General features: G+C 41.1%; 1 protein-coding gene across 4 annotated transcripts; it reads left to right on the forward strand.

Moving 5' to 3' along the window:
- Positions 1–16: 16 nt before the first annotated feature.
- tmem238 (transmembrane protein 238) lies at positions 17–12,616 on the forward strand. 4 transcript variants are annotated; one of them, XM_008117211.3, is made up of 3 exons: positions 17–180; positions 5,602–6,014; positions 12,413–12,616. In XM_008117211.3, exon 2 carries the CDS (start codon positions 5,656–5,658, stop codon positions 6,010–6,012), a length of 357 nt encoding a protein of 118 aa, XP_008115418.1. In that variant the 5' UTR covers positions 17–180; positions 5,602–5,655; the 3' UTR covers positions 6,013–6,014; positions 12,413–12,616. The 4 variants fall into 4 exon arrangements, with proteins under 4 accessions (XP_008115418.1, XP_008115416.1, XP_003225072.1 ...); XM_008117209.3 differs by lacking the exon at positions 17–180 and adding an exon at positions 1,011–2,422; XM_003225024.4 differs by lacking the exon at positions 17–180 and adding an exon at positions 2,429–4,014.
- Positions 12,617–12,692: the final 76 nt, after the last annotated feature.

Here is a 12,692-nt window from a genome sequence, read left to right on the forward strand (position 1 = left end):
AGACTACTTTCCAAAGACCCGAAAGAGAGAGAGAGAGAGGGCGGGCTCAGAAGCCTCAAGCCCAGCCAATAGCGAACGAGGAGAGTCCCCACAACTGGCCAATCGAATACCGAGTTGGGCCCTGCTAACCAATAGCGGCGCTTCCCCCGAAGGCGAGGAAGGAGAAGGGTGTCGGAGGAGGTTAGTATTAACTTTCTGGCATCACGTGATCGGGGAAGGTCACATGACCTGCAAGAGCTTGGTGGGTCGTGTGAGACATGCACGTCTCAAGGCTGGCCTGGTGACCCCTCCCTTTGGATCATTTTCCAAAGAATTTGAATTTCCCTCCTTTTAATTGAATGTAGCAAATTTCTTTCAGAGCCACTTGTTGCTATAAAAGTAAATCAAAGCTACCTTCAGAGATATAGTGATAGTAGCAATAATAGATCAATATCAATAACATAGGGGTCTCTGGTGGCACAATGCGTTAAAGCGCTGAGCTGCTGAACTTGCAGACCAAAAGGTACCAGGTTCAAATCCCAGGAGTGGAATGAGCGCCCGCTGTTAGCCCCAGCTCCTGCCAACCTAGCAGTTTGAAAACATGCAAAATGTGAGTAGATCAATAGGTACCGCTCCAGCAGGAAGGTAACGGCGCTCCATGTAGTCATGCCAGCCACATGACCTTGGAGGTGTCTACGGACAACGCTGGCTCTTCGGCTTAGAAATGGAGATGAGCACCAACCCCCAGAGTCGGTCATGACTGGACTTAACGTCAGGGGAAACCTTTACCTTTACCTTATCAATAATATTAATATAACTATAATATTACATTTTATTGATATAATATTCATAGTATTAATATTACTGTTGTTCATATAATATATTAATAGCAAGTATAGTAATTATTAATATTACTATTGTTGGTATATATTAGTAGTAAAGTAGTCTTGATATTACTATTGTTCATATTAATATTAACAATGGTAATATATTAATATTACTATTATTAATAGTATTAATATTGTTAATATGAGTATAATAAATTAAATAATTATAATATAATGATATTATGGGATATAATATTAGGTGTCCCAGAAATGTCCATACATAGGAAAAAATAACATTGTATTTTTATTAAATTTTACACTGTTATATATCAGGCATGGGCAAACTTTGGCCCTCCAGGTGTTTTGGACTACAACTCCCACAATTCCTACCAGCCTACCAGCTGGATTCCTGTGAGTTTTCTGGGTTGAGTGGCCATATTCTAGAAGCTGTTTTGCCCACATCTGTGGCAGGCATCCTCAGAGGTTGTGAGGCCTGTTGGAAATTAGGCTAGTGGGATTTATATATGTGTAAAATGTTCAGGGTGTTAGAAATAACTCTTGTCTGTCTGAGGCAAGTGTGAATGTTGCAATTGACCAGCTTGATTAGCATTGAATAGCCCACTTGCTTAGTTTCCAACAAACCTCCCAACCTATGAGGATGCCTGCCATAGATGTGGGTGAAACGTCAGGAGAGAATACAGCTCAGAAAACCCACAGCAACCCAGTGATTCCAACCATGAAAGCCATTGACAACACAGCCTACCAACTGTTAGGAATTGTGAGAGTCGAAGTCCAAAACACCTGGAGGGCCAAAGTTTGCCAATGCCTGTTATATATACTGATATTTTGTAATGCATATTTTGTAAATAAAGGTACATTAAGCTGTAATTTTCTATTTTCTCTGTAATATAATTTAATGTAATAATACTAATATTACTAATAGTAATACATGTTATGTGTTACCTGTTTATTTTCATGGCTAAGGGTGGGATGCAGTTAAAATACACGGATAAAGCCTTAGGCCATTAAAATACATCCATTAAAAGCTATAGAGCAAAGATTAAAACACATTGAAATCATGTATGCCAATAAAATAGAAATTTAAAATTAATAGTTGAAAATTAACTGGGTAGGCCTGCTGGAGGAGATTGAGCTTTGATTCTATTTTACATTCAGACAGTTAGTTTAGCTGTTGAATCTCTTCTGGCAGGTAAAAAGGTCCAAGAAAAAAGTAAAAGGTGATATTAGCTTATTACTTTTATACCTCTATATCAGCTATTAGTCTAATTTTTATTTACTTGTTGCATATATATATATATATATATATATACACATACATACATATATATATATACACACACACACATACATATACACACACATGTATATACTGATCTGCTTTATAGTGGTTCAGATGCCAGATGCCTTGCTTCGAGATTCCTAGAGGGAACATTTTAATCCAAATCCATGAATAATTTAATCTGTCAAAATTAAAACTACTAATGTGGAAGGAGGCACCATTTTACTCTACCATTGTATTTATATTAGAACTTGATCATTCACAAATTTTAGTTTCTGCAACAGGATCCTGGAACCAAATCCCAATGGATACCATGGTAATGCAATATTTACTATATTTATTACCATTTAAAAGTGAAAATGCCACAACAGTTAAAGATACTGCAGTGTTGTCATGGTTTTGTTTTGTTTTTTTGGTTGGGATGACAGAGGAAAAATACAATGGGAAAAAACCCCAGTACAGTTATAATGAGATTTTCATCACTTAAGAAACAGCCACCAAAGAAAAAGAAAATGACAAAACAAGTAGAGCGGAAACCCTGCAAAGTTTTCAGATCAACATTTCTTTAAAATGTAAATAAGACAACTCTCTGGAGACCTGACTGAAACGCTTATGTTCAAAAAGCTGCAAAGATCAATAGGACAGTGCATATGTATGAGTTTGAAATGTCTCGTTCTTCTTTTTAAAAGCTTACTCCTGGAAGTTGTAGGAGCTTGAAGTGGCAAACATTTGGTATATTCCATGGATACCTCAGCTGTTAGGAAATGAGAAGTGGATAGTTTTGTAGACCTAGGATACATTTACACTGTTGGAATTAATTCAGTTTGACACCACTTTAACTTCCCTGGTTCAATGCTGTGGAATCACAGAATCATAAAGTTGGAAGAGACCACAAAGGCCTTCCAGTCCAACGCCCTGCCATGCAGGAAAATGACAATCAAAGCATTCCTGACAGGTGGCCAGCCAGCCTCTGCTTACAAACTTCCAAAGGATAATGGGACTTGTAGTTTTACAAAGTCTTTACCTTTTTCTTTCAAAGAGTGCGGATGCCTCACCAAACTACAATTTCAATTATTCCATAGCATTGAATTATGACAGTTGTGGTGTCAAACTGCATTAATTCTGCAGTATAGCTGCACCATAGGAGAGAAAACAGAGACATGCTTTCTTCATGATTGATTCCCAAAGGAGCTTTGGTAACATTTGAGTCCCATGAGACTAGATGAAGAGTTCCCATATGAGTGCTGCTGTTCCTTATGGATTGGTGATGCTGCTGATGTGAGCATTTAGCACATGATCCACGACTCTAGTCTGAATGCTCTCTGTGTAGTGCTGGATCCAGCTCCAGGGAAGCAGCAGTCATGCCACTTGGATAACATGAATCAGGCTTTTGTACTTTACTGTGGAGTTAAATACAGTGTAATTACACTTCCTTGAAATTTCTGAACAGCTGCACATTGACAGAAATGAGAGGGAGGCTATATTTAGACAACATTTGAGACTCATCTGCACTGTAGAATTCATGCAGTTTGATACTACTCTAAATGCCATGGCTCAATGCTGTGGAATCCTGGGAGTTGTCATTTAGCAAGACCTTGATCCCCTTCTGCCAAAGAGTGCTGGTGCCTCAACAAACCATAACTCCCAGGATTTCCTAGCAATGAACCATGGCAGTTAAAGTGGTGTCACAGTGCAGTAATTCTACTGTGTAGATGCACCTTATTTGCGGATGACAAAACGAAAGGAAATGCAGACCCAACTGCCTCACCAGCTCCTCCAGACATGATATTAAAAGATCTGAAAGTCTGACCCCCAAAGTAAAAATCATAAGAAAAGTGGAAGCTGGTAAAAGAACAGCTATAATCCTTGGATGCCTACCAGAAAAGGATTTGAAGTGATCTCTAGAAGGTACAAATATTTTTTATTTACTTATGCACATTTACCTGACCCGGGTTTTCATTTCACATGACCGTATTATCAATTCAGTATATTTCTCAAAAATTGCTGAAATGTGGAGAACAACTCTTCTTTTTTATGGTGTGGGAATCAAGATGCATTCTTTCCCTCTTATTTCTACCTCTGATATCATTTTTTTTTATTCAAAAAGTAATTCCCAGAAAAACATATGGTTTGTTTACTGTATTGTAACTACTTTAAGGAAAAACAGAAGCGAGGAAATGTTCTGCCATGTCATCTTTATCTGTATTTACTCAGATGTAAGTACCATTACATTTATTGGAATTTTGACCCTAGCTGAGCATGCTTAAAATTTTCAAAGCAGTCTTTGAAAATCCACATGGTACAATGAGCAGATCATTGTGAATAGTCCTGTTTATGTCTGGGTGGGTGCATCTACACTGTAGAATTAATGCAGTTTGACTCTTGTTTTAACTACCATGGCTGAACGCTATGTATTCCTGGGAGTGGTAGTTTATTGAGGCACCAGCACTCTTTGGTTAAGAAGGCTAAGGACCTTATAAAACCACAACTCCATCATTCCATAGAATTGAGCCATTGCAGTTAAAGTGGTGCCAAACTGCATTAATTCCACAGTGTGGGTGCACCCTTTATCATTCATCAGAACAACACCTTTTGTCTGCTATCAATGCAAAGGTGAGCAGGAAGACTTTTATTACACCAATAGGATTGGATAAAAACTCACTTTGGAAAGGTGTGTTTGTTTGTTCCTGTGTAGGAAGGAAAACTCTTCAAGAAGAGCTGCTTTTTATGACCAGCTTGGTATGCTATGTGAAGGGAGAGGAACAAAGAATTAGCAAAAGATAACTCCTGGTGTGCATCTACACTGTAAAAAGAATGCAGTTTGACACAACTGTAACTGTCTTGGCTCAATGCTTTGGAATAATGGGAGTTGTAGTTTGGCGAGGCACCAACACTCTTTGTCAAAAAAGGCTAAAGACCTATCCACAAATCCCACAAATTCAGAGCATTGAGCCATGGCAGTAAAAGTAGTATCAAGCTGCATTAATTCTATAGTGTAGACGCATCCCTGGAATCATAGAGCTGCTAAAGAGATGGAAAAGGGGGGATAGAAATCTGGAACCTGCCTAATTCTTCAGTAACAGGGGCAAGGATTCCAAATAGTGACTGCAAAGAAGAGGGAAGACTCTCAAGTTAGGGATGAAGTTTGCCCAGGGCAGGGGTACTGTGTAAGAGCTGGAAGTCTCTATATTCCATGGAAGGAGACATGAAAGCCTGAATTCTTGTCTCCAGAGGTCAGGCCAGAGTTAATTCCTTTGATACCTGAGTTTTGGTCCCTCCCCTTCTGAAACTGGTTGGACAGCTTTCCTGGGTCTCTTACCTGAGCCACTCCTTCTTGCTTTTTTTCCTGGACTTCAGCAGGCCTTTCCTTTCCTGGTATCCTTTCCCTTCTTGCTTCTTCCTGGGTAGATTTGGTCCCCAATTGAACTTGTCCTCTAATACCTTCTTCTCTTTGTCCACTCTGAAATTCTTCTTCTTTTCTGCCTTTGTCCTGAGACTTTCCAAACAAGAAGCAAAGTCGAAGGGTCCCCTCCAGGACCCTCGGATGCCATGGGTACCTCAGGATTGGGTCGCTGTCGACTGGCGCTGGCCTTTGCGGTGCTGATGGACGCTGCAGGCACCGGGGCCCTGCTGACAGGCATCTTTGCCAGGCTCCGGCTCCGAGGCCGGGACTTTGGGGATCTTCTGATCTACTCCGGAGCCGTCCTGGTGTTCCTGAGCCTGCTGGGCTGGATCATGTGGTATACGGGCAATATCGAGATCGCCCCAGAAGAACTGGCAAGGGATTATGGTGCCAAGGGAGGCACTCTGGCCCGACTCGCCAGGAAGATCTCCCGGACCTGGTCCCGACGCCAAGGTGGTGGACTGGCCATGCGGACAGTGCCAAGCAGCCGGGAAGCAGCCTAGAGGTAACATGCACACTATAGACTCCAAGCATGGAAATGCTATTTTTTGTATTACAACTCCCAGAACCCCCCAACCAGCATAGCCAGCTTTAGAGATAAATGGGGTTTGGGTCTGGGAGCTGACATCCTAACATTAACTGCTCTTTCTCATGCTAGTTTCCTTGGGACTGTGTTTGCCTATAGCAGGGCCCTCCAGCTGTTTGGGACTCCCAACTCACAGAATTCCCAACCATTGAATAAGTTGGCTAGGGCTTCTGGAAGTTGGAGGTCCAAACAGCTGTAGGGGTGCAAGTTGAAGATGCCTGGTCTATAGCCACTAGATGTGGCAACCTTTCAACTAGCCACTATAATGGTGTGTTCTGCTGTTGCTTTGTACGCCAGGGACATTAACGGGATTAATATTTTACTCAGTACTGCAAAAGGCCCATTCTCCTGAGTTTTGCATATTACCTTGCTGTTAAAATACACCACAGTATTGTCATGCTATATTTATATCACCTTGATATAAACATAGGCAGGTGTAACCTTGCCGCCAGATGGCTATTAGCACAAATAGACATCTCGCGACCAGGTTACATCTGTCTAAATTGCCTCCCCCCCCCCCCCGGCCCCCTTCCTGGCATCATATTGAGGTGTATGTTTTAGCTTGGATCTGTTACCTCTTTAGCATCACTTTTATCCACCTTGTCCTAAATTATTTTGTGTGTTCGGGTCCCCAAATCTACTTCAGTGGATGCTCCTGAGAATTCTGTTCTGCTTTATTGAATGGGTGTTTGAAAACCTGGAGTTATTCTGGTAAAAGAACACAGTTGGATTTATAAGATGAGAAGCTGTTGTTGCAACATGCTAATGCTAACAGAATTCCCTCTCCTGAACAGCTTTTAAGGATAGAGGCTCGATTTATAATAATTTATCCCAGACGGCCTCAAATTCAGTGGCAGTTGGCTGTACTTGCTGGGGATGGCAGGAATTGCAGACCCAACACAAACAAAAAAGCACTATTCAGCTAGCTCAGGTATGGGCAAACATGGGCCCTTCGGGTGTTTTGGACTTCAACTCCCACAATTCCTAAAAGCCGGTAGGCTGTTGGGAATTGTGGTAGTTGAATTCCAAAATACCTGGAGGGCACAAGTTTGTGCATGCCTGAGCTAGATGCACAGACTGAAAAACGACTTCCATGATTAGTACAGTTATATATCACTTTAACTGTTGAAAGCCACTGCCTGTACTGTCTAGGGCAGGGGTCCCCAAACTAAGGCCCGGGGGCTGGATGTGGCCCTCCAAGGTCATTTACCTGGCCCTGCCCTCATTTATAATATAATATTTTTATACCAGTTTTAATAATATAATATATTGTATATACATATATTGATAATAATATATCATTTTATACAATATAATATTAATAATAATGCCATATAATAATATTAATTATATGTTATATATTACATATATTACAGTATAGTGGTATAGTTCAATATAGTAATATATAATGCTAATATTGTGCTATGCTAATAATATAATATATTGTATGTACATACAGCTGCTCTTAGTTCCCTTCAGGGTGAGAAGGGTGGGATATAAATGTAGTAAATAAATGTAGTAAATGAATAAATAAATAACTTTGGACTTAGGCTTGCCCAAAGTCTGAAATGACTTGAAGACACACAACAACAACAACAACAATCCTAATTAACCTGACTATCTCATTGGCCAGAAGCAGGCCCACACTTTCTATTGAAATCCTGATAGGTTTATGTTGGTTAAAATTATTTTCATTTTTAAATATTGCATTGGTCTTTCATTGTTATTGTTGTTGTTTTGCACTACAAATAAGATATGTGCAGTGTGCATAGGAATTTGTTCATTTTTTTTTTCAAATGATAATTCGGCCCCTCAACAGTCTGAAGGATTGTGGACCGGCCCTCTGCTTTAAAAGTTTGAGGACCCCTGGTCTAGGGGTTGGGTTCTGGGTACTGTAATTTTAAAAATGATGTTTCAAGCTTTCATAAATACATTTGGAATGCATATATGACCTCCTCCTTCACTTAATCACTGAATTTATGATGCACCCACTAGCCCTGCCTACCTCTACTTCCTTTGTTGTCACATCAAGAATTTCATGTTTCATCTGCAACACTGCACCAGACAGTGAGGGTTCCTGACTGTAGGGAACAGCCTTGTGGATTAAATACATTTTTCACAGATGCGAAGAAGGAGAAAGAAGGGAAATGAAAGCAAGAAAGAAAGGGGATATATGTAGTACGGAGGAGCATGGTCAGTAATCATGGTCCCTCTTCTTCCTTCCAACACAGGCCAGGCTTGCTGACTACCCTTCACCACATTGCTCATTTACCTGCTATCCACACCTCACTGCATTCTTGACTTTATTAATAAGGGTCTTTCATGCATAATGCTGATCTCTGCAAATAGAAACCCCCGATTGGTTGGCTCAAGATTCTTGACAAGAGTGTATACACACGGCATTCCCATCATAATCTTTTACAACCATTTTACACGGCAGTTATTCATGTTGCAGATGGCAGAAGAGAAGGGGGCATAAAGGTTGGGCTGAAACTGAGAGCAGAAGTAAGAGTGAAAATGGGACTTCCCAATTCATATTTCAGTCCCTTCCTCACAATACTTTCCAGTTTTCACCACAGAAAAAGCTGAAGTGTTGCATGTGTATCTTTCTGCTGGTTGAGTACAATCTCACTTTTAGAAGTAGATCTCAAATAATGAAGAGGCTCAGAAAAGATTCTACAAGCGTTTTCTCACATTGCTGTGTTCCATTCCCTGAATATTAGGGTGGCTTCCAATGTTCATAACCATCCCTTGTTTTTCCACTGCTTGGAAAAAGTGACTCTTCCTTGTTTTTCCATGACTGCTCCAGCCTTTTTTCCTTTTAAATCTGGGAATTGGTTAAAGGAAGAAAAAGACAGAATGGGCTTCACCGTGGTGTTCAATTGCTAGGACGAAGAGGCCTTTTATGACCAATTGTGAATGAAAGCTGGCCATACGTGGGCTCGAATCTCTCCTGGATGAAGCTTCTGCCACTAGCAGCATTCCCAGCCTTGTATGTTTGCTTATTTTTACACAATGGCTCTGCTTCCCTTCCAGTCACCTCAACTTTTCCAAACTCTGGTTTTAAATATATAATCCTTTAAAAAGTCCTACTGGATCAGACAAAATCCTGTTTAATCCAGCGCCCTGTTTTCCATATTGGCCAATCGGCATAGATTCAAAGACTGCAACTTTGCTCTTTCTTCGACACTTTTGTTTCTCTTTCAATACCTTCATTAATCTTTTAAGACTGTATCACTGCCTGAAACTAGAGACAGTGGATGTTGTTTTGTGGCTGACATAAGAGATCCTCCCCTCCTCCTTGGAGTTATTGTTTCCTTTGGGTATATTTGCATCATATCATCCACCTTGTTGAACATCACCTGTCAAGTTATGCATGTGTCATTGTAAAGAGAAGTATCAATTTGTTGTTGATTCGTTCAGTCGCTTCCGACTCTTCGTGACCTCACGGACCAGTCTCCCATGTCCTCCCTAACCTTGGCAAGGGGTTGAACTGGGTGGTCTCTTCCAACACAGGAGACTTGGCCACGGGGGTCCACGCTCTTGTTACATCTCGTTTGGACTATTGCAACGCACTCTACGTAGGGTTGCCTTTGAAGACTGTTTGGAAGCTGGAACTAGTCCAACGTTCCGCAGCCAGGTTACTAACTGGAGCACATTCAGGGAGCATACAACTCCTCTGTTGAAGCAGCTCCACTGGCTGCCTGTTAGCTTCCGGGCACAATTCAAAGTGCTGGCTTTGACCTACAAAACCTTAAACGGCTCTGGTCCAACTTACCTCTCAGAACGTATCGTCCCCTACGAGCTGTCCCGCAGATTAAGATCCTCAACTGAAGCCCTGCTCTCTGTCCCGCCGCTGTCATGGGTGCGGTTGGCGGGAACAAGAGACAGGGCTTTTTCAGTGGTGGCTCCGCGGCTGTGGAACTCCTTGCTAAGGGAGATTAGGGAAGCCCCCTCACTCATATCTTTCAAGAAGCAGCTGAAGACCTGGCTGTGGGATCAAGCATTTGACCCACCCTAAGATATTATCTGATATGACCTGATGGATTAATATTAATTCAAACACAGACTGGCTCTGACTTTGGCTTGAAATTTCCCTTTTGTAATGGTCACATGGTTTTAATTGTTTTAATTTGATTTGGATACCAGCTTTCATTTTATTTATTTATTTATTTATTTATTTATAGCATTTATATTCCGCCCTTCTCACCCCGAAGGGGACTCAGGGCGGATCACATTGCACACATAAAGGCAAACATTCAATGCCATAACATAGAACAGAGACAGAGACAAGACGCAGGCACGGGCTGGCCTCGAACTCATGACCTCTTGGTCAGAGTGATTTGTTGCAGCTGGCTTGCTTTCCAGCCTGCACCACACCCGTGTTTTATGTTTGGTTTTTCTACATGTTGTATTATATGTGGCATTCTGCCATTATGTAAGACCGCTCTGAGTCCCCCTGAGGAAGAAAAGTGGCATATAAATTAATTAAATAAATAAATCCTTGTGGGAGGCTTCTCTCATGTGGAGCTGGAGCTGACAGAAGGAGCTCATCCATGCTTTCTCTGGAACTTCTTGAATAGGCAACCTTCAGGTCAGTAACCCAGGTCAGCAGTCCTGCCAGCACAACCCATTGCGCCATCGGGGGCTCCATATGGTTGTTAGGATTGGCTACAGCGGAATCCCATTACTTCCCAGAACAAACTTTATTTCATTGTTTACTGCAGACATACTACTGCAACCTGATGGCAAAAGTCTGTGTTTCTTCATCTTCCTCCCAATGTTGATTCTATTAAAAAATACTTCCGAAGAGACAGAGGTGGAGGAGGAAAGGGCACTCTCAGCAGAGGCTTTGTAGATGGAGATGTGTCTGCATTATCCAGTCATTGGGTTTCATTCAGCTTTATGAAATACACATTATTCAGAAGCCTGACTTAGTACAATTTATACTGGAACTAACAAAACTACACAGTTTTTCAAAAAATCTGTTATGTTTTTGTCCAACTGATTTTTCAGGAAGTTCACAGCTCCATAAACCTTCCCTTCCAGGCTTTTTGAAGGCTATTTTTTAAACAATGCATGCAATTATACAGTAATTTATACACAAAGTTGAAGGGCCCCATACTCCTTACTACTGGATTTAGGCTTTCTAAGTCTCAGGTGACAAGGCAGAAGAATCTCAAGGTGAAAGCACCACATTTAAAACTATTTGTGTACATAGATATTCCATTGACATTGTGCTTATTTTTTAATTGGAATGGCATACTGCGTGTAATAGGGCTTGATACCAAAGGTATCCAGACTATTTTCTACAACATCACAAGAAATTGTCCCTAACTCTTAGGTTCTAGCCCTGAAATAGTGACCTGGCAGCCTCCACTGGGATTCCTTTGGCTGCTGGTACAGCCCCACCCAGTGCATTAAGTTTGAGTACAACAAAATGATTGTGGAAGGAAGAAAACTGCTTTTGGTGCTTCTTCTGCTAGTAAAAGTTATGCTATAGCATTAGCCATGGTGGCTGAGGTTCTTGGGAGTTTTGTTGTCCATCAGCAACTGGAGGGGTATAAGATCCCCATATCTTCTGTAGATGGGAATGTTCTTAAAGGGCCAGTGACATTGCTTGGTGAAAAATAGTAACCTTGTGAGCTCTGAGTCCAACCCATCTTATCAAAAGGAAGTCAGACATATCCTGTCATTTTTGTCATCTCCGCTTCCCCATTACTGATCTTAAACTGGAAGAATTTAGTGGTGCTATTGCCAGTTTCTGTCTTGCCTCAGCTTCACACCTCAATGTTCTCTTTTGAAGTGTTTGGAAAAGTTTCTAGTTTGGGGCCATACCTCCCAGAATGCCCTAACTGCCCAAGTTTTAGGAGCACAAGAAGTTGCCATGCTCCCCATCTAGACTTACACTATCAATTTAGATGTGCAGTTCCTCTCCAGGGTTTCAGGCAAGATTTTCACCTTGCCCTATATGGCAATTCTTGGCATTCATTGCGGGTCTGATCTCTCTTCCAAATATAAGCCAGACCCAGCCTTGCTTAGCTACTGAAACTAGTTAAGCTAGGATGGGTTCACAGTGGCTTGATGGAATTTGGACTTATGTTCAAGAAATAGGTAACCCTTTTGAACTTGTTTTTATGTTATGTTTCTCAGGCATTGAATGTTTGCTAATCTTTGTTGTTCACCACCCCGAGTCCCTTTTGGGAGATAGGGTAGTATAGAAATAAAGTTTATTATTATTTCCATGCTCTGCTATTTTGAAAGTGTGTTCATAGCAAGCATGTGATTAATTGTTGGAACCTATGCTCTATCCATAGGATGGATGGTTGAATGGACTTCTCAGGATAAATGATGCTCATCTATGGGAACTGGACCTGAGCTGAGATCCACTGCATTAGAAGAGGATGTTGAGACTCATTTCTTCACCTGTATGATCTGAAGCAGGTTGCCTTTCTTCCTCATTATCTTTTGTAAAAACGTTGCTTAAAATAATTTTCAATAATATTTTTCCCAAAAACAAAGGTCTCTGTTTATTTTTTGCTGCTATACGAGTTGCCCCATTTCCAGATCCCCACCCTTCCAGGGCTCCCATATCTC

Source organism: Anolis carolinensis, chromosome 6, assembly GCF_035594765.1.
Source record: "Anolis carolinensis isolate JA03-04 chromosome 6, rAnoCar3.1.pri, whole genome shotgun sequence".
Lineage (NCBI taxonomy): Eukaryota > Metazoa > Chordata > Lepidosauria > Squamata > Dactyloidae > Anolis > Anolis carolinensis.

What these genes read in the sequence shown, in the direction of transcription:
- tmem238 (XM_008117209.3), top strand. Translation starts at nt 2,309, where the DNA reads ATGTGGAAGGAGGCACCATTTTACTCTACCATTGTATTTATATTAGAA. An exon ending in AAATCCCAATGGATACCATG is followed by an intron (nt 2,423 to 5,601) that starts GTAATGCAATAT and finishes CTTTGTCCTGAG; the next exon opens with ACTTTCCAAACAAGAAGCAA.